At 39.3% G+C, this 22,588-nt stretch overlaps 1 protein-coding gene across 4 annotated transcripts in view; it reads left to right on the forward strand.

Annotated features, from left to right (window-relative positions):
• The window catches only part of ATP2B2 (ATPase plasma membrane Ca2+ transporting 2), a 355,270-nt gene that overhangs the window by 181,939 nt on the left and 150,743 nt on the right, over positions 1-22,588 (forward strand). For all 4 annotated transcript variants that reach the window (XM_048957828.1, XM_048957824.1, XM_048957825.1 and 1 more), the window contains exon 4: positions 7,087-7,569. In XM_048957828.1, coding sequence (XP_048813785.1) covers positions 7,371-7,569 — 199 coding nt within the window. In that variant the 5' untranslated portion in view covers positions 7,087-7,370. The remainder of the gene's footprint in view (positions 1-7,086; positions 7,570-22,588) is intronic.

The following is a 22,588-nucleotide window of genomic DNA, read 5'->3' on the forward strand; positions in this document are numbered from 1 at the left end:
TGTGAGTGTCAAGAGTGATCATTTTAGAGTAGTTGGAATTAGATCTTAATGCAAAAGGCCCTTCAGGTTTTAAAACAAATAAAAAAATGTGGATTTAATTTTGTATGTGAACACTGCACTGTGAATTATTTCCAGCATGTTCTAGAAGAAACTGTGCTAACTCCTAAATAGTCATCTGAGCCAGAAATGTTGCTGTTCGAACAGAGGTAAAATAGGCATTGGCAGGGCTTTCACATGCTTGTCTTCCTAAGTTTTTACCAGTTACAGAAACCACTGACCTGTATATCATGTCCTTTCTGCTGACGTGTGTTTGGATTTTATTCTGGTTTCATCACAGCGATTTGAGCTGTGATGTAGAGAAATGCCAATTGACAGAGTAAGGTTTGGTTTGGGCCGTGTAACCTCTGCAGTTCAGAGCAGGGCATGACCAAATGCTTCATGCTGCAGCTGACTGATCAAGTTTTCATTCTCTTTCACAACCTACAGGCTCATTCCTTATAAAGAAAAAGAAGTGCTACCTGTCAACGTTTCATAGAATTTTTAGTAAAATAATGGATCAAAATTGTGTTATGTGTGACAGTAATGTGCAGTGCTGCTTGGAAAGTACAAATTGGCTCTTCTTGCTTCTGGGTAAAGCTGGAAAAGGCCTCAATTTATCTGCAACTTACTTAAAAGTAAAATAAAATTCTGGTATCGTAAGTATTTGATGCCACTATTATATTAGCATGTAATGCTAATCAGCACTGGAAATGTTTTGACCTTCTTCTGAAAGCCCACCAAACAAGTAATAGGTTGGTGAGTTTGGTTGCAGATATGCATTGGTGGAGGGCTGGAGGCCTGTGTGTAAGAACTTACTGATTAAAATGCTGATGGATGATTCGAACATATACATGATTTGCTTTATTACTATCAAGATTTAAGATGTCCCCGTGGAATGTTTCTCAAAAATTAGAGAAAAGAGGGAAAAGCGAGGTTGAGACGTGCAGTGTAATTACTGAGAGCAATGGCAATGTGTGCTACTGTCTCTGAGTTAATCTTAAGGCATGAAGATTAGATAGAGAGGCCATTTATTCAGCTATTGTTTTCATTGCATTTGACTTCTTTTTTTTTTTTGTTTTTGTTGTTGTTCCGAATCTCTTTCATTTAATGATAGTTTGAACAGCTTTAGTTTTTTTTGTCCAGCTATGTTTTGGATTGAATGGATAATATTCTTTGGAAGTTGGCTTTCCTTGAAGCAACTGCAGTATTCATCTCTGTGCAACTCCGTGTGAAAACAAGAATTGTCTAAACCTTGAAGGGAGTAAAGAATGGGTCTTTGGTGCCAAAAGTACAACTCCACAGAGCAGGAATATGTGTGTGGTAAAGGAAGGTAGAGAATGAAAGTAACCCCATAACTGTTTTGCAGCATAGAATTAGTCTTGGGAGAATAAATAACTAATGAAAAATAACCAACAAAATAAATTCATGTTAGTTCAAGAAACAAGAGAATTCTTAAACTTGTGACCAGTACAGACTTCACTGGAAAATATCTTTGCAGGGGAAATAATTTTACTCCATTAAACATTGTTAATGATGTGTAGGGCCCTATAACAGCTGGGACACAGGCTGCAGGTCCCTCCTCAGGTCCTATCAGCTGTGCCTGAAGCCAGCAGGTTGATAGTGTTGCACAGTGATGCCAAGAATATTTTGTCGCTCCAGCAAGTGCTCAGCAATGGGCGATAATAAACATGATCTGGTTTCTTATTGCAGTCCCTCTAACAGCATTCATAAAGAGTGAAATTCTGGCATCAGTGAAGGAACGATTTCATCTACAGGGCCTGATCCAATCCCCCAGAAGTCATTGATAGAGTAATTTCATTGACTTTAATGGGACTGAATTGATTCCTTTAATAGTATTTTTCTTCCTGTCAGTAGTTCATTTGGCTTTGTTGCAGCCATTTACATGAGTAGTGGTATGAAACAGATTGAATGGCTGCACACTTTAACAGGGCACTAGAGGTAGTTTCATGCTCCTGGGGAGCAGGAACCAGGAAATTTGTGAAAGAGTTGGATGGTTTTTTTGGTAGTTGGAACACACAAGTGTCTGTCAGTCCTGGATGCCCATCCAGGATTGAATTATTTACCAGTTTCTTAATGAATTTCAAGTTGCGTTAGGTTATGTAGTGTTGTAGATAGGATATTTTCAGACAAATTGCAAAGTTCAGTTTTTTTCTCTTCATCTACTCTTGGCTTGCTGGTTTTCAACAAAAATTTCACACTTGTGAAGGTGCCAACCTGCTTTTATTCAAACAGTGTTTTTCTTTCCTGCTGCATCTTGTGCCTTCCTGATAATTGAACTTCAAAATCACTATTTGTTTTAAGTGTGAGTTTGAACATGAGCATGTTTGGGTGCTTTTGATTAGTTTCCTTGACTGCTTGGAGAGATGAGCATTTCTCCTGCTGGTCTGCAAAGGGTCCCAAATAGATGAGAATTTTCTTTTTGATACAGGAGAAGAGCAATATGTTTTATGAGATGGTGCAACTGGGCCACAACTGGATTAATTTCATCTGGAGATTTCTCTAGAGGATGGTATGGTTTTCTTTCTCAGGTACTGCCATGGGTGTTGAATGCCCTGCAGCATTCTGGCAGCCTGTTGCTGGCCTTGTTCTACCACATGGCCCATAGAGGATAAACAAAAACTAAACAAACAAACAAAAAAAACACTTGGCCCATTTTGTTGAGATTGCTGGGAGAAACCCCTTAATTCTGTTTTACCAAGGAATAAAATCTCTAATAGCAGGGATACAGAGAAATCTTTTCAAAAACTTAGTACTCTGTAAAATGTGATGCTTCCATGTTTTTTTCCCTCCCCCTTGCTTTGGTAGGTCTGTGTGTGTCCCAGAGGAGCAGCTGGCATCAGATCTACATCCAAATAACAATCCTAGTGTGACGGCAATGCTACAAGCCAATTCCCTTGGCTTAATTTGAGGGGAACCAGTCCTGTGTGCTCCCTTCCCAATTGCAGAATGAGTGAATAGCACCTCAGCTTAGCTGATCTCTGCCCTGGTTATTCCTCTGACAACCCATTAAGGAGTGATTACCTCTTTATCCTTCCTTCTGTAAGGGCAAGTAATTCTTTCGTCATCAGATTTTGAGATCAGAGTCAATATGATCTTAGATAATGATCTTGGAGAAAACAGTCAAATTATGGATACAGCCTGAGTTTTTGGAGCTGTCATGAATCCAGGTTTTGATCAGACCTTTAAGGATTGTGAAATACAAGTCTTGCAGTTCTGATCTGGTGAAACCGATGAGCTCGTTTGTTCCCTTACCATTGATTTTATGCTAATAGAAGTCCAGATGAAATCAGCTGTCAGAATACACAGTGATGATATCTTATAAATCATTCTAATACACTGTGAAAATATTTACGAGCTTCCAAGATGAGACTTTTCCTGATTCAGGGAATCAAGGTATAGTTTTCCCAGCAGGGCTACAGTTACTTCATCCAAATTGCTCCTGTTTTAATTGGCATGCACTTCCTTTAAGCAGCTAGAAGATGAAAAATATTTGTCTTTGGCTCTACAGGAGTGGAAGTCTGCTCTCCAAGATGCAGCCACCTGGGGGAGGAAGGGAGAGGGGAAGCTTGTACAACAAAAATCCACGACATCTTGGAAAAATAAAAACCTTTATCAGGATGGAGACTTTTTAAATGAGAAAAATGAGGGTAGTATTTTACTCAAGCTTTCTACTCTGAAGTCTTGTTACTTCCCAACTTCTTGTTGGGAAGATGTGTGTATATATGTGTGTGTGTGTGTGTGTGTGTATTTATTTCTCCACAGTTGTTTCCAAAATGCACTTTAGGAAAATTTTAACCCAGATTTCTTGTTTCTAAAGCCTTGTTTCAGAAGCAATGGTAAGGAAAAAGAAATAACCACCTGGCTGGCAATATGACACTGTGTGTGAAATTAGTTTTTCAGTGACAGGAGGGAGGTTTTTGTCTTTCGCTGAACTTTATCTGTGAAGGTTTGGTTTCTCTGCAGATTATTGTCATTGGGAATGGTGAGACCCCTCCAAACCACAAACAAAAGATCGTATCCAAGCCTGGTGTGGTAGCTGGATTTCTTGTAGAGTTCCTACATTTCATCCACTTGGAGTCATTTAACCCGTTCTGCTGACGCAAGTCGTGTAGCCCAACTGATGGGGGAATATTGCCATATACCAACCTCAAGTTTTCTATTTCTAAGCTTTTGTTAAAGGAATATTAACCACTTAGTGGCCATGTGGTCGTGTGTCAGCTATGCTAACCTGGTACACCATCTGGCAGGGTTCCTGTGCTTTTCATAGAAGAGATTCAAGGATCAAATGAAGCTGGCATATCTTGTTCCACAGGATTAGAGAGATGCATTATCAGTGAATAATGTTAGTCATGCTTTGTGCTTCCTATATTTTACCATCTGCCTTTCAAAAATGTGAGACGGTGTTTCCCTGGTGTCACTGCACTAGGTGTATCATGAAGAGCTTGAACTCAGGGATTTGTTTTCAGAGCACTGGAGGAAGCACAGCCTTCATATTTGTTGCTTATTGATCAATATTTAATTGAAGATGAAATAAAACATTAAGCAGGCAAATGCAAAATTAGCAAGCACATGCTACAAAGCAATATTGCTGTGAAATTCTTAGGAATGGAAACAAAAATGTAAATGTACAGGGATGGCACAGTTGGTCAAAAGAAATGCTTTCTCGAGAGAGGTGAACACATCCCACAGAGAAGGTGTGGAAAACATGATTGACACCAAATTCAGTACCAGGAGGCTCACATCAGAAAAATGCAATTGTTTTTTTGCTGTGCTGTTGTTGATTTTCTTTTATTAGAGAAGGCTTTGCAAAAACTAACCCTAGAAGCTGTCTGTTAGGTGAATTGTGCATTTCTGTTGCTTTTTTTTTTTTTTTTTTTTTTTTGAGTGTTCAAAATCTTTAGGTGTATTAATCTCTGGAATATTTTTTTTTTTCCCACTAGAAGTAAATAGCAGGCTGTCATTTTAGTTATTATGATCAATGCCTCCTTTCTTCCTAATATTTTCTTACTTATCCTTTGCCGTGACCAAATCTTGGTTTGCTTTTGGTAACTATCAACAACAGCTTACCATACTCAAAGCCAGGAAGAGTCTGAAATTATTTAAGAAATGAGTGGTGGAAAGGTTATCGTCAGCAGAAGCTGCAGTGATTCAGTGCCTCTTGGGATGAAGTCTGTTTTGCAGGACATCTGTGACTTCTGCATCTTGCCATTTTTTTCAAAATAATGCTACAGGCTGATGCTATTTCTGTTCAGAATAATGATCCATCCTGTTTATAAACAGATGAAGTGATAACGAAGGCCTTTTCTGCATGCTTAATGTAAGGAATTGTCATGAAATTAACTGTTCCTGTGACCACTGTCTGGCATACAAGCATGGAAGGCTTGTGTGGTAGAGCAGAATATCTTCTCCTTGGCAAATGAAAGCCCATTTTTACTGCTGCTCCCAGTTTCTCTTTACTGCTCACTGCAAGCCATGCTTTGTGCCGAAATCCTTATCTTGAAAAGTAAAATGTGACAGAGTTGGCAGTAGCTCTTAGCACCAGAATGTCTGGCAATGAATAGGGAGGGTGGAAGAAGAGAATGGCGGTCGCCTGCCATTTTTACTGCATCCTACAATATTGTAAAACTTCAGTGTTGTTTTTCTTCTTTTTTTTCCTCTCAAAATCAAAGGAATGTTGAGTTACCTGTTAGAGCACTGATAGAGATTCAGTTTGTCTCGTTGATGAAAGTGTACCAGGCAGCTCCAGAGCAGGTAGTGTCATTAGAAGCAAGGAGGAATTAATGAATGCAGTGGGCTTGATCTTTCTCACATGCAGGGCAGTGGCAATGCAGTTAGTTTGGAAATACCAAGCCTGTGTGTTATGTTATCTGTGTGTGGGAAGGAGATTATATTTGATGCATAGATGTAGCACTGGGGCTTGAAACACTTTGGGATCCTCTTTGTGTGAACTCATATCCACGGTGTGGTGCCATACCTAGAAGGCTGAGGCTGACAGGTCTGAATCAGAAAGCTGCTGGGGCTGTATAGGGGCCTTTTTCATCACAAGAAAACAATTCCAAGGCCTATAGATTTAACAATGCACAGGCATTCACACACTTGAGGCAAAAATGAAACCTTTAATCTGTTAAAACTCTGTGCCAAATATAATAGCTGCTTTCCGCGGTATTTAAACCAACTTCATTAAAGTATGGGAAGGGGAAAGAGTTTAAAGGCTGATTTTTAGCAAGTAATCAGCTGCCTCCCAGATGGTCCAAATGTGGCTTTCTCAACACTACACACGGTAAAACAAAAAAAAAAGATGGAACCCTGTGCAAGTATAGCTGTGTATATGTGTGTGGGATGCTAGCAGGCCTGTGGCTGTGCAGGCTGTGGGCAGTGTAGGGAGGACAGCCCCCAGCTGCCCCTCCCCTGTGCTGCAGCTCCAACAGCTCACAGTGCTGCATTTGAGTGTTTTCTCACTTCTGTGGGGTAGTTTGCCTGCACAGCACTGAAGCTGCAAGATGAGATGTATGTACACGTATTCTGAATTTCTGAGGGGTGGCTGTATCCTGTCCTTGCACTGAAAAACACTTCTACTTTACCCACTGCACAAACTAATGGTTTAATTATTTTTTGTTACTTTGCTGCCTTTAAGCTTGCCTGTGTTCTGGTCAGCTGAATGACTGCTGCAGATGTACAAACCAGCACACGTACTGGAGGCACATATCTAGTGTGCTGGTCTAAGCGCTTGCTTGTTAATATTTATGAACCATCTCATTTGGCAATTGCTCTTGGGACTTGATTAAAGTATGCAACACTGCTATTGGTGCTTTAACTGTAGAGAGCTTTACCTAAGAGCTAGTGGTATCCTTGTTGTCCATGCTAGCTTTGACCACCTGCAGCATTTCACAGGACATCTGTACAGTGTTTCTCTGTAGCTGTTCTTAAATGACAAGCCGAATTGCATCGATAGAATGAATTTGAATTCATCCTTGTGAAGAATCGTTGCTCACCCTTGTAATGAGTGCTTTCTATTTGTTCCCAAAGGTCCAGAGGAAGAAATGACCATGTAGATTCTACAGCCTGGGTGCTGCATAATGGGAAATGGTGAATGGAGCGGAACTGGTCTGCAGCCTTGAAAGCAGCTGTTCTGCGGACCACTAGTCGGTCAGGGGCACCTTGCACACCAGAGGCATTCTCCACGTCGCTCACTGGACACATGCTGGATTGTTTTTAATCCTAGGCTGGAATTCAAGGCTCGTCTCCTTCAGTTTTTAAAAGATTTTAAGCTTCTATCAACTCTAACAAGTGGAGCAATATAATCAGTAACCATGGGTGACATGACAAATAGTGATTTTTATTCCAAGAACCAAAGAAATGAGGCCAACCATGCAGGAGAATTTGGGTGCACCCTGCAAGAACTGCGCTCCCTCATGGAACTCCGAGGAACAGAAGCAGTGGTAAAAATTAAAGAGACATATGGGGAAACAGAGGGGCTCTGCAGGCATCTGAAGACATCACCAACAGAAGGTAAGCAAATTTTCCTTCAGTTGAATCAGGGGACTTTGCATAAATTCTCTCCAGAGAGTTCAAGAGAGGTTTTATTTTAAACATATAATTCTCATGATGCTGTCCATTGTCCCTAACAACAGTAAAACAACAGAGGACTTTACAGGGAAAGAAGAGGAAAACAGTCACTAATTTGTCTAGCGATAGCTAAGGATAGCATGAGAAGGTGCTGCTTATTCAAACAAATGAGCATGTGTTATTTCTTTGAAATGCAGTAAAAAAATATCAGCACCTCTTTTATGACCTCTTAATTCTGGAGGGAGTAAGAAGGTGCAGACTAGTTGCTTAAATAGAGTTTTTAGGTGTTTACACATCTTGAGAATATAAAATTAACTTTTGAGGTATGTTATGTTCCTTTTTAGATCAATACATAATATATTTTGTGGTTACTAGTCGTAACTCCACATTAAAATTATACCACAGATAATTTTAATAATTACCAACGCATAAATATGTTGGTGTTTTTATTGTTTGGGCTGCTTTTGTACTTATAGCTATGCTCCTTAATTTTTTATGTTCAGTGATGCCATTCATAACTTCTCAATATCTATTCTTCTAAGTGCCTCTGGAATTTTCTACCTGGTCAGCAGTCGTTTGTCTGGTTTTCAGCACCATCATCGTATTTTCATCTCCAAAGATACTAACACTTCTGGAAATTATACAGTATTTCAATCTATAATGCTTATGTTGTCTTGTAGTTACATCTTAAATTTTCTTTTTCAACGAGGTAGAAGTTTTAGCTTTGCTTCTTTCTCGTCTCTTAACTAAATGAATTTTTATTTCCTCTGTTTCAGTGCTTGAAAGTCTTGATTTATTGGTGTTATCACAAACACGTAAATTGTGAAATTGATAATATCACATTATGTGATACTGCAAGTTGAAGAGTTCCAAAGGAGCAGCTATACCTAATCTTAAAGTAAATTTTTCATGACCCTACCCTTGATCTTATACAATCTCAGAATTTTTAGACATGAGAAAGTGAAGCTGTGAATAGTGCTTTCTCAGAATGGGATTATTAAATGAATTTTGTATTTAAATGAAACTGTGATAGTGCTTCAGCATTCATGTGCTGTCTTGTATTCTAGGATAATTAGTGACAAGTGGCACCTTTTCATACATAATTTTTCATTTTCTACAAGTATCTTCTCTTACCCAGAGATCCCTCTTTCTGGGAGGGGTAAGGTAAGAAAATGGGTGCATGCCACCTGCCTGAGATATCCTGATGTCCATCAGTTTTTCAGACAGGGGCCTAAGGGCTGTTGCACACCAGATAATCGACTCCTCGGGGAACATGCACCAGTTCTGATATATCCCTGATGCGTGATGGAGGATTCCAGACAGAAGTGCAGAATCCCTGTTTTTACATAACAAAGATTGACTTAAATATATTCCACTTGGGATTTAGCACACTCAATATTCCTCAGTGGATTGTAGAACGCCAAAGATGAAGTCCCAGTTTGGGAGCACTTCAGTGACTTTACTAAAAAGTTCTGCCAACTTATTCTAGTGGCTACCAGGTCAATGTGAACTTCAAAGGAAATGTTAATTGCATTATCTGTTCAATTTGTGACATCAGGGAAACTTAATTCCTCATATTGGAACAGAGTGTGTGGATCCAACTAGTGTGGCATGCTGACTCCAGCAGTAATCTATATCTGATACTTCAGATAAGGTAACTTTCCTCTGAGCCTTACGTATGCTTCATCACTTGTGCATTAGGGAAAAACATTTCCAGCTTCAAATGGCAATCAGCATAGCCTTGGAATCATGAAGACTCTGCTGGGTTTTAATTTTAAATTAGATAATGGAGTAAATGTTCCCAGACATAGTAAGCTTTGGTCTTATTTTTGTTTTCCGTGGAAAAAATACTTTTAAGAGAGAATGTTTCTGAAATGTTCTGTTGAACACGCAAATTTTCATTTGAAAAAAAAGCATCTATAAGAATTCAATAGAAAAACTGTGTCAAGCATTTGTTTAGACATAAGTCCTAGCCATCCCTGTTCTTGTATCTAAGTATAAAAATGTAAGGATGCCATGATACAGTGAAGAAGATATCCTTGAAGAAATGACTGTTCTCAGAGGAAGGAAACAAAATAAGTTCTTGTATGGAAGGGGAATTTTAACATCAATTAGGCACAAGTTACAGATAAATTATTGATGTACGTAATAGATGCTCCCATAGAGTTGGTTTCATTTATTTATTTATTTGGGTGGCATGAGGAGCAAGCCTTGGATTCCCCAAGGAATGTTGTTATGCAATCCCATACCTTGCCACAATGCTTGCAAATCACTTCTCCAACCACCCACCTTCCTTTTTCTTCTGGGTGAACAGAGTGGGAGGATGAAGTGTATTTAATTCAACTGCCACTGTTTTTGTTGTTATAGTTTGGAGTGCTATGGATTTTATGGGAAAAAAACAGAATAAGCATCACTGCAGGGAACTGCTTCTTCTTTTAATAAACCCAAAATCTTGCTGAACAAAAGTCCTAGGAGAATATGAATGAAACTGCAAGAAGCACTTGTGTTGAATTTGCTCTTCCTTGTTTTGTGAGCTCTTTTGGAATTTGTTTTCCAAAGGTCTGAAGTGTGGCTTTAGTAGCTACTGAACAGAGGGGAACAAAATCCTGGAAACAGGCACCTTTCAATTTGGCCTAATCTGAATTTTTATTGGCTTACTCAATATTTAGAAAATTTAGAAAAATAGCGATTAGTCCAGTGATTTATTCAGGAATTAATTTTCCGTGTTAGTGTTTGATGTGCTACCTATGAATTGGTAGAATCATTCACTTACACTGGATATGCCTTTTTGGGGCTTTGTTTTGTAGGCCTTGAACTTCTCAAAGTAAGACACTCTGCGTAAGTTAAATGTTAGGCTGCTGTGCAGGTACTTAGCAGTGTTTTCTGAACTCTTGTCTGAATTCAGTTAATACTAAAAGTCTGCTGAATTCTGAGTCTGCTGCATGTTGAATGAATTCATAACATCATGGATTACAAGGCTTCAGTCTTAAAATTTTCTTTGATCTGTTTTCTAAGTATAGATGCTGTGCGGGTCTCAGCTCTCGGTTATGCCTAAGGGATTTCCAGCATTAAAATGATTATATTATAATGAAAAGCTACCAGTGCTCCTAGAAGCAATCTTCTCAAAACCAATAGAAATCTGTAGTATGAAAAAACACAACTACACATCTCCTTGAATTTTCTTTTAAAATATTTATGCTGAGATTAGTTTCACTTTCATTATTCTAATAATACCGAAAATAAAAGAGGATCTAGCTATCTGTCATTCTTCAAAACAATATTGTATGATTTTCTGTGCTGAGTCTCTGAGGCACACTTGAGTTGTCTCCCTCCCCCTCCTCCTGCCCAACATTCCCATGGAGAATCTGGCTGCCCACAGTTCGATGGGTGTGTGCTCTGATGGGTGAAACACTGGCTGGATGGCTGGACCCAAAGAGTTGTGGTCATTGGAGTTAAATCCAGTTGGCTGCAGGTCATAAGAAGAGACCCCTACAGTTTGGTACTGGGGCCGCTTCTATTTAACATCTTTATTAATGATCTTGATGAGGGGATTGAGTGTACCCTCAGTAAGTTTGCAGATGACACCAGGTTGGGAGGGAGTGTTGATCTGCCTGAGGGGAGAAAGGAACTACAGAGGGATCGATGGGCCAAGGTTAACTTGGTTAACAGGCTTACTGGTGGACAGTTGGTTGAGTATGAGCCAGCAGTGTGCCCAGGTGGCCAAGAAGGCCAATGGCTTCCTGGCTTGGATCAGGAATGGTGTGGAGAACAGGACTAGAGAAGTCATCCTGCCCCTGTACTCGGCATTGGTGAGGTCTCACTTTGAGTACTGTGTTCAGTTTTGGGCAGCTCAGTACAGAAAGGACATGGAGGTACTGGAGCGGGTCCAAAGAAGGGCAACAAGGCTGGTGAAGGGCTTTGAGAATATGGCCTGTGAGGAGAGACTGAAGGAACTGGAGCTGCTCAGTCTCAGGAAGAGAAGAGGAGGCTAAGAGGAGACCTTATTTCTTTCTTCAAATACTTGAAAGGTGCTTACAGTGAGAGCAGGGTTGGTGTCTTCTCACTGGTGACAGGAGACAGGACAAGGGGAAATGGCCTCAAGTTCTGCCAGGGGAGGTTTAGATTGGGTATCAGGAAAAACTTCTTTACAGAAAGGGTGGTTAAGCACTGGAACGAGCTCCCCAGGGAGGTGGTTGAGTCACCATCCCTGTGTTAAAAAACTGTTTGGATGTGGTGCTCAGAGACATGATTTAGCAGAGGGTTGTTAGTTAGGGTAGCACGGTTAGGTCATGGTTGGACGTGATGACCTTTAAGGTCTTTTCCAACCTGAGCAATTCTATGAGTCTCTGATTCTAGTGATATTTTATAAAGAATGGCTGATAAAAGGTGATGAATTAGTTGGATGAATACCAGGTAAGAAAGAATATATTAAGTAATAGTATAGTGTGTATGTGTATATAAAACTGAAATATATTATTTCCCAATATGGATGTTGACTGTTCTTTACCTACAATTTTATATAATGTGCACGAGTTTACATTAAGTTATTCAACTACAGTCCCTTCATATAATAAAAAATATTCCTTATAAGAATATGTTATTGAATTAACTTCCACAATTTCTCGCTTGGAACTTGAATGTAGTAATTTCTAATATGCATGAAATGTGAAGCTGTGCATAATTATGTTTTTCTTTTTTTTTTTTTTTTTTTTATAAAGAAAAGCCTTTTATCTTGGTAATATTTGCTCTATCAGGCCTGAAGCCAGAATTCCAAAAGATGTTGCATATTGGTATCATATTACAGCACTGCAAAGTTGTTTTGTTTGCATTAAGTACTTACCAAGTAGATAAAATTTCTAGAGGTGATCTGGTGGAGTGTGAGAGCATTTAAGATGTGAGCCATTGGAACCTACTGTTAATGTGAAAATATGAGTTGATTTTTTTAAGACGTTTTTAACTGTAGTTCTCTTAGGATACTGTAGAAAGGTTTCATGGCAAGAGAAAGTATCAATTAACAGTTAAATGATAGTATTTTTAGTGGTTGACTTTTTATTGCCATAACAGTCCTTAGTTAAGATAGATGTTTGGGGTTTTTTTCCTCTCTCACATTTGTTATATAGGAAAAACATTCCTAATACCAATTAAGCCAACTGTAGTTGGCTTTCATTAATCGAGTCTGAAAAGCATTTTACAGTTTTAACCGAGGGGAAAAAATGAACCAAGCCAGATGAACTGGTTGCTTTTAATATTTACTGGATCTGGTTTCTCAAGAGTGTGTCTATAAAAATACACCATTAATAACTTAATGTACTGTTTTTTGAAGTTAATCTTGCTTAGTACGTGTGGAATTTCAATTAGGTACACCACTCAGTTGTTTTACATTAAACGAGCTATAGGTATATACAATTAGAGAAAGGAATGAAATATATTGGGACAGATAGAAAATAGAAATAAAAATGGTAGATTGCCAGAAATTGAAATTTGTGAAAATTACTGTGAAAGGGGAAATGGCTTCAAAATAAAGAGGATGGATTCAGATTGGGCATAAGGAAGCAGGCTTTTTTACTATAAGGGTGGGCAGGTACTGGTACGGGTTGCCCAGAGATGTTGTGGAAGGCCCTGTCCTGTAGATGTTCAAGGTCAGACTGGAGGGGCTCTGAGCACCTGATGGAACTGGTGTCCCTTTTCAGTGCAGGGGAGTTGGACTAGGTGACCTTTATGGATCCCTTCCAACCCAAAAGATTCTATGAATCTATCAATATCATACTCATGCAATCTTTTTTAAAAAAATATTTTTTAAAAAGTTATGTCACCAGCTCTCTTACTTCAAGAATTTGGGTGGGGAGCTGAGCGAAAGTTCTTTGAAGGACTTCCGTGCAGCTTCCTTAGAAAACTTCAAACCAGAACTTCTCATCCTCTCTCCAGATCGCCATGCTGTTCAACTCCTCATCCTTACTTGTGGCGTCAAAACAGAACTTGCAGTTCAGGCCAATTTGCCAACGTGTCCAGGCCAAACTCCAAGTACACACCTTGTCCTTATTTGTGCATGTTCTTCCCACATGGAAGCCTTGGTTTAAACAATGGAAGCCTTCTCCCATGACAAAAAGCCTTCATTATTGTCACGGTTCATGCCTGTTAGGGTTTCTTTTTGCAATGCTTTTCTTCCTTACTTGACTGGGGAGAGTGGGAAAGACTGGTGAACTTTGGACTCCTATTCTACCTGGTTACTCTTGCGATGTTAATCTCGATTGAGCTGGTAAGAACTTGTGGTATCGTGGCACTTCTCTGTACTCTCATAAATGCTTACTGCCCCACAGAGCACTTCACATGGTCCCTGCATACAGCTGGGTCCCCCAGCATGCTACAGTCAGTTCTATACTACCTGTAGCTTAGGGGTCCTGATGGGAGAAGCCCAGGTATACTTGCCCTGTGTGGATGGAAGCATCAGAGGAGATGTTCTGGGGACTCTTCTGCCCTGTAAGCATGTGGGGGTGCTGTGCCCCTGATCGTTGGCTACATGGCATTTATTGTTTACCTGGCTCTTTGCTTGTCTGTTCTGTGGGGAAACATTAGGCCTGACCCAAGTTCCCATTGAATGTCATTGTCATAGTAGGTCTTTCAAGACTGGGAACAGATGGAAAACATCTAGTCAAGATGGCTGAGCATTAATACTGCATGTGAAACAAGGAGTTCTGCTTTGGCATGCAGTATATAATGTGTCAGTTAAAGTTGTAGTACTTGGCCTTACTGGGCTTAGAGTTGGCTCTCACATCTCTGTGCTTCACTGGTCTCCCAGCACAGTGGGACAAGAGAGCTCTGCTTTGAGGATTTCTGCTTCATGCCCCTGGGACCCACATGGGCGCTGGGGCTGGATGAACTGGATCTGTGCATCTGTGCTGTAAGCAGTATCTTATACATCTATAAAATAGTATCTACATGTTTAATGGCTTGAAGAAAGTGCATGAAGCATTCTTGGCAATTGCTATTATTTTCCTTATCTCATATTTCCATTGTTTGTGTAATGGAACAGCAAACATTCTTTCAAAGGTTACCCAAACATAAACATCTCAAATGAAAGGATTAGATTTTTCTAAGTGATAAGTACAATTTCACTGCTCATTTTGTTTCTGGTTTTTGGCATACTGTGCAACTTGCTAATTTACTTTGGATTTGTTCATTTACTTTTAGAAAACTAGAGGAATATTGCATGATGCGTTTTCCCCATGAAGCTTTTAAAATAAATACAAGCTCATTCACCTGCTCCTTTGAGATTCCTAAACGCTTTGCAAAATCTTCTTTGTGTGAAACTGCATTGCTTTAAAGTAACTTTAGGAAAGGAAGAAAGCAGTTGAATGTATTCTACCTGCTATATTAAGCATCATCAGAGATTTTTTCTGGGGCTGGTTCTTGTTTATTTGTATGACTGCCCAAGAGATCATCCATTCAGCCTGATGGCCTTATTTTGGTGGATGTAACACTAAGAAAGAAAGCTACTTTCATGAAAGCTGAATCCGTTTCTCTTTAAGATAGCACATTAAGCATATGCAGGTTGCAGACAGCAGGCATACATTCTGCTGTTGCACCTCAGATGAGCCAAATGTTAAATAGATGTAATATTTTGCACAGGTCTAAAAGTTTCTTTATGATGATTAGCTCAATTGCAATGACGGTGTGGTGTAAGTCCAAAGCAAGTCTGGCCAAGGACAGTAATTCCTTTCCTCTTTCTCAAGAGGTTATTGTAGGGTAGCATTTTCCCTGATGTGTTGTACCATGGGTTTCTCCTTGATCTAAATACAGTGATTCAGTACAGTATGTCATTCCCATTCTACGAAATAACGAGTGGTGGAAAGTTGCTATTATATGGTGCAGTTGATAAATGTGTAGGCTCATTCTTTGAAATAGTGGTCTGAGCTTGTTCGTGTTACTAGTTCATTTATTTCATGGGAGGAGATGAGGCCAGGCCTTTTAAGTTAATAGCAACAGAGCCCATAATGATGGGGAAAATAATTTTTAGATTTCATAAACTTCGACAATTACGTAAGTTGTTGAGATTGCAAAGTAGGATTACGTTAGCAGTACTCCCTCACAAAAAGGCAATTAGTCCTTTGCTTGGAGGATCAAAGAGGTATTTTGTTTTGTATGCCTGCATGTGCACCAAAGCGCCTCTGTGCTGGGTTTATTGGTAGAAGTAAAGAAGTCCTAAAGGGAGGAGAGAAGTGGGAGCTGCTGCTGACCTGTGCTGTAGTCTTTCCTTAGAAAGCGTCTGTGTTTTCTGTGCAGCCTGAGTAATAGTATTGCCAAGGAAAAAATAGTGTGTAATGAATACCTCACTTCTATTGTATTGCAGGGCTTTGAAATCTATAAATATATAGCGAGTGTCAGCTTTGAGAGAGAGCTGATTTATCTTCATTTTGTTCTTGATTTGAGAAAGCTGCAGGAAGAAAGGAAAGTCCATTATGCCAAATGAATAATCCAATCGATGCAGCCAGTTTGCCCTTGATGAAATTAAGGTTTGTCTTTGCAGTACATCAGAGAGTTACTAAAGGCATTTTTTTTTTCCTTATTTTCTAAGTGTCCTATGAAAGCAAACAGTTGGCACGTAGTGCTTTTGTCCTTTTGTTGCCCTGCTAGAGGAGAGATGAGCACAGCCCTTAAGCACTTGTCTCAACTAATGCTTAAAGGGGTGCAGAAACTGCTCCCTTTATAATGCTACCTTAAAATTTAAAGACAACACACTTACCTGCATCTCCGTTAAGTATTTCCAACATTTTGCAAAGTGTTGTTGTTAGCAGCAATGTTGCTTCCAGCTGAGCCAAGGAAATTGGAAAACTTAGCTGCTGAAGTCTTTGTGGGGATCATGTTTTGGCTGGGCAGATGATAACCGATGCTGTTCCTTGCAATCCTTGATGTCCTTCTTAAACTTAACATTTCATTTCTATATTTTCATGAAAGAGGACTTTGTTATGTCTGAAGAGTGGAAAAAGAAGTTTGGACAAAATATTTTAAATTTTTATTACTGGGGCAGTAATACTTTCAATAAGAAAGTCCAAGCTCAGTAGCTGTGCCAGTGGAAGTAGCATGGCTGGGTGACTGGTCGTTTTTCTTTTGACAATAACTGGTATGAACAGACTTGGGATAAGAATAGCATGTCAGATGCAGTAATCATTTCCTGCCTCCCTTTTGCAATTGCTGCTTAGCCTTCAAATCTAGACTGATCAAATTTACTGTTCCCATCTGTTTTCCAAGAGGTCTTTCAGAAGAGAAGAATGATGGTGTTTGACGTGCCTCTTATTTATAAAGGTGAGGGGAAAATAAAGGCAAAAGGATGTACTTTTGGCAGTCAACTAAATGTGCTTCCTATACAAATAGATCAGTGTTTTCCCAATATTTATTTCCCTTATTGTGATGCAGTCACAATTACTGACCTGTCTTTTTTTTCCTAAATATTTCTGGATATTATTTATAGTTGCTTCCAGTCATTTTTTTCCACATGTCTGTAGGTGTTCCAGAAAACATGCTTGCAGTTGCAGATCCAGTAAAGACAAAGGAGACTTTTCCCATGCATCTTGGGAAGCTCAGACATAGAACCCATTTTCACAGACAATGAATGACATGGTCTGACATAGCTCACAACATGGTTTAGTAACTTTCTTTTTAACTTATAAAGCAAAAAAAAATCCTTTCTGTATGCTATTAGGAATCTCATTCCTTGTCTTTGCCTTGAGGCAAGTAAAACAATGCATTATAGTCTCCCACCCTTATTACCAATCCAGAATTTGGCAATCTAACCATGGATTATATTAAATGCAGATTATTTCTGTTGTATAATGGCAATAGCTGGGTGTTGTAGCTGCTATTTCTGTAACAATAACTTTAACTTGTTTCCTCTCAGCTTTCGTACAGAATTCCTTAAGGACTGCAGATAGTCTTTTCCCATGTGGATTGTGAGCTGAATCATTGCAATAACTCAATAAATAACCTGAGCTTCCGTAGGCTGTGCTGCTTTCTTGATTATTCCTTTTGCATTTTGTCTTACTCTCCTCCCACTGCTTCTCCAAAGGCATTGTATTTTTTGGTATTAGGGCAGCTTGAATGTAGGCCCGTAAGGCACTGAATGACTGAGGAAATGAATAGTAGGAAGAGGGTTGAACTGAACTTTTAGAACTGTTCGAAGTCTGCCATGATTCTTTTATTGTTCTGATTAAAATCAGAGATTAGGGGAGATGGAGGACAGCCCATTTCTTTAAAGGTGTGCTTGGAAATGAGAGCTTGTCTTTGAAGCAGATGCAAGGGAATGAGAGAAGAGAGTTAATATCATTCAACACATTAAATTTTCTTGAGTTTGACTACATATGATGGCATAGCTCTTCTGATGCTACAGATTGAATACTGTTTGTCCAGGATCCTGTTAGCATTAATGTAGTAAGACAGATTTCTGGTAACGTTCTAAGTACTGAAGTTGCAAAACTGAAAGTGTAACTATTAAATTACATTTTTACCACATTTTACCATCCTACCATAATTTATTCTAGGTGCTCAGTTTATTCTTGCTTAAGCTCAGTACAGCAAAGGCACTTCTTCACAATTTTCCGTGCAGTTTGATTCAGTGCCTTAGTTTGGAAGTTTGGATAACAAATTTTGGAGCACTGCGAGTTTTTCTGTGCTTGTCTAACTTCATTTGTGTTGCATCCCCTTCTTCCAGTGTAGGATTTTGAAGAAATGATGGAATTGCTGTTTATTTTTAATTGTACCTTAAGTGTTTTTTCATTCATTAAAAGCAAAAATCCAAAAACTTGACTAGAGAGTTGTACATTACATCGTCCCTCTACTTTGCCAGGAAGGTTCATACCAGTTACATGGTTTTGCAAGGTCAGTCAGCCACCTTGATGTTTGTAGTGTTGTAGTACTGCAGCCAAAATATGTGCCTTTCCTTGACTTCTATCCTATGAAAACACATAGATGTCTGTCTTGGTTTAAAAAACAAATTAAAAAGACAGTAATCCTGTTTGTGTAATTGACTAAAAAGGTTCTAATGCTGATCAGATTCTTCACTGTGATTTTACATCGTTGTCTCTGTGCAGTATGTCTAGGTTTTGTTAAAGAAAAAAACTCAAAAAACTTAAACCACTACATCTCTGCTCCAAAAGTGTGGGGTGCAGCTGAAAACCTATGCAGGTATTAAGATGTGCTCACATTCCTGACTCTCACGTGATGACAGTGGAGCGCTGGCTCCCTGGACATCCTTTGTTCTATTGTTTTCTCAAGCCAGTGAGTTGTGCAGGCGCGAGGGCGGTCTGACAGCATTGACCCCATCTCCTGTGTCGCTGACGTAGATGTGAAACTAACTGAAGAACAGGTGCTTAGCCAGAAGTGCAGAACAATTACTTTTCAGACTTCAAAATAACGTGCTGAAAGGAAGCGTAAATCTAAATTATCAGTGATTATGGATGCATCAAATGTGTTACATGAGTGGTGTGTCTGTCCCTGCTAAAGTATGTTTCTTGCTTTAGGGGCTGGCCTTGTCAGTCTCCAGTGCTTCTAAGATTTAGGTCCTGAAGGGCTCCTCAGATAAATTGTAGACATTTTCAGGAGAGCTAAGGAAAATAATTATAAATTTCATCAGGGTTTTGTTCCCAAGGATATTGATGAGATTGAATTACACCTTCTGCTACACTGTCTCCTGATAAACATGAAAACTTATCTGCTACAACCCATGAAGTAAAAACCTTAACCCAAAGTTGCAGAAGAGCTCTGTGATCCAAATGTGTCACGCACAGTTATGTCAAAAGGCACAATCACATGGTGTGTGACCTGTGCAATGCCAGAAGGCCCAGACTCTTTTCAAGATATCTTTGAGTTGAAGAGGTCTTTCTGCTATTGTGTCTGTCATGCATCTTGACAGATATTTATTACCAAAGGAATAATAACAGCTTTAGCTGAATAGGTGCTTGGCCGTGCAAAGATGAATTGTTTCCTTCCATGAGTTGTTCCCACTGGATAGCTTTGATCTACATGCTATAGCATAGTTGAAGTCACTTGCATGTGGAATATCAGGTGGCCAAAGTCATTAAGCTGTCTTTTTGACTATGCTGAAGTGACCTCTTGGTAGAGGACGAAGAATATACCCAATTCTTCAACATAGATGTGCACTATTTCTCCAAAATGCTGTGTACAAACTGGAATAATATTGTACAGGTGTTTGTGTTGATTGTTAACTAAATGTCTTGGAAAAATCAAGATTTTGGCCTTGAACCCTAAAGAGTGTGCTTGATCAAAGGTCTGCAGGATTGGAAATGATTTAAAAGTAACTTCTGTTAGATAGCTGTTTCAGCATTACCAACATGCAGTGACTCTTAAGGTGAAATCAGATTGTTTCCCCCCAAACGGAGATGTTATTTTTAATTCCTGATGTTAATCCTGTTTAACAGAGATATCAGTGTGGAATATTTTGCCATGAGATGCTGGCAGTGCATTCTGCTGTCCCACTTTTCCAGAGGTATTGATGCTGACATTAACACTGCTGCAGCTGGCAGCTTAAAATTACAGAGCAAATATGCTGCTGCTTGCTGTGTGGTGGCAATCGATTGCATTTCCAGTATGTAAACATTCCTGTGTGTCTCCTGCTCTGCTCTTCTCTCCTATGCCCCTTCCTGTGCTCAGCACATGCTCTAGGGGCCATCTCACCTTGTATATGGACATGAAATGTTCTTCCAGGGTGATGCCTGCCATGCTCTCAGCAGTTGCTCACAGCCACTGTTTGCTGTGCGAGGGTGTTTGCTGGCATCCTTCACTGAAGAATCATAGGAGTGCTTTTGCAAGCCTGTCATCTTTTTTTTTTTTTTTCTTTTTCTAGTCGTGTTCATATGGTGGCAGCAAAGTGAGTTTTAAATGACTTTAAGTGAATATTTAAAATTAATGTCCCAAATCTGGGATGCACTTCGGAATTTCCTCATCTTGTTCGACTGGGTCACCTTTGTCATGATTTAGTGAGACAACCCTTCTCTCTTAGCTCTTATTTTTGCCTTGAGCAGTTTAACTTGCGTTTTTTCAGTGCTGTCACTTATAAGTTCTGAATCTTATTTGAGTGACTTCTGAAGTCCTCTTAGATGTCTCGCAGTGCTCAGCTGTGTGAGGTTGCCTTGGCAATAAGAAGAACTTCTGCAAGTTCCTTTTTATTTGAGAGGCAGAAGGAAGGGAACGGACCAAAGCTGGTCCTAATTTGGAAACATAACAGTGTGAGATACTTTACTGCTCACAATTGATAGTGACTGTTTTCTGCTTTAGGCTGTCCCTGGGAGTTCCGGTAACCTTGCTGGGCCAAAAGGTTTCTGGTGGCTGGAGTCAAACTGCTTCCAGGCAATGTGCCCTTTACTTGATATATCTTCTGCTAGGGGAGCAGGCCTAGGTGAGGATCAGGACTTTGTGTGAAGGGGATGTAAGTGGTCAATTGGAGCGGGAGGAAGCTGATCCCAAAATCTCACATCTGAGCACTCAGCTGCCGGGAGAATGGGATGTGTGGCAGGGGAGGGCTGTTCGGTTCAGCACATCTGCCAGGAGATAACTGCAGCCTAGTGGATTCCAAATCACAAGGGGGATGGATTTCCTCATACGTATGTAATGTCTAGAAGACATTTATTTGTATTATTAATCGCCTGTGTTTTCTTGTGGTATTGAATAATTGTATGTATTGGTATGAATACTACTACAAATAGCTGGGGAAGGAAGTTTTGCCCTGGTAATGTAATATACTTGCAGGCAATCTGAAACAATTGATGCTGAAGTTGCATTCTCTCATTGTTTTTACCAAACCATTCTTTGTACAATTTTCTTCACCTACTTCCTTCATCCTTTGGCTATGCTCATCCTTTCATTATGTCCACTTCTTCTGATACGCATATCTTTCACTGCTCATTTGCTTTTTGTTCTATATCTGGAATTTCTATTCCAGTGCTTCCTTACAGTCTTTGTCAAAGGTCTCTTCTTTAGATTTGGTTTTGATGATCATCCTTGTAGGTGAAGGTAGTTTCTCTTATACTTAACAGAGATACTTCAACCCAAAGACTTTTTCAGAAGACTCCATGCCTTAACGTGTTGATCAGGTCAAGTGCTATTTGAACTTCGGCCTTTTGGCAGAACTGTGTGGTCGTTATCTGCTTGGTTTACCCTCCAGGATAGTTTGATTATGGCTGCATTAAATATACAACTTTGGAATTAGATTTAATATTGATTATTAATGGCAGATGCCCTAGTATGACTAAACAATTATGCTTCAGATATTAAGATATTACTGTTGATGCTCTTGAACTTGGTGCGCAGAATGAGTGACTAGATGGTATTCTGTATATGTTACCCACCAGCTTTCTGTTGAAATTGTTTTAGGACTAACATTTATTGTCAAACTTCGCTTGTGGCTTAAAAAAAAAAACAACCAATGAATTATACAGTGATTTACATATAATTTGAAATTGTAACACTACTGATTTCCAAATCTTTGGGGGGGGTGAAAGCATGTTGAACACTTCTGTCAGTTTTCACTGCATTGGATAATTCATGCTAAACTCGATAGGCTGAAGCTGAAAGAACTGTTTTTTTGTTAAGCTCTGTCTCCTGACTTCAGCTTTTTTTATTTTTACCAAAGTCAATGGAAAATTCTGTTTTCTCCTTAAGCAAGATAACTTGAATTTCGAGTTTCAAGCATATCACAAGAATTTTAAATACTTTATAGCACTGATTATTATTAATTTAACATTCAATGTATTTATGGCAAAGTCTTTTTAACTGATAAAGTTTTATAATATAGTTAAAATTAATGGATTATGGTGCTTTGAGACCTTAGTCTTTTCTAGGAATCTATCTACTCCAAGAAATCAAGATGTAATTATTTTAAAAGAAAAATAATGAGTCGTCAGAAGTCATTCTTATCATGGTCATTGCTGGTTTTGATAGGAAAAGACTGAAGTAG

The sequence above is a fragment of the Lagopus muta genome, chromosome 11 (assembly GCF_023343835.1).
Source record: "Lagopus muta isolate bLagMut1 chromosome 11, bLagMut1 primary, whole genome shotgun sequence".
Classification (NCBI taxonomy): Eukaryota; Metazoa; Chordata; class Aves; order Galliformes; family Phasianidae; genus Lagopus; species Lagopus muta.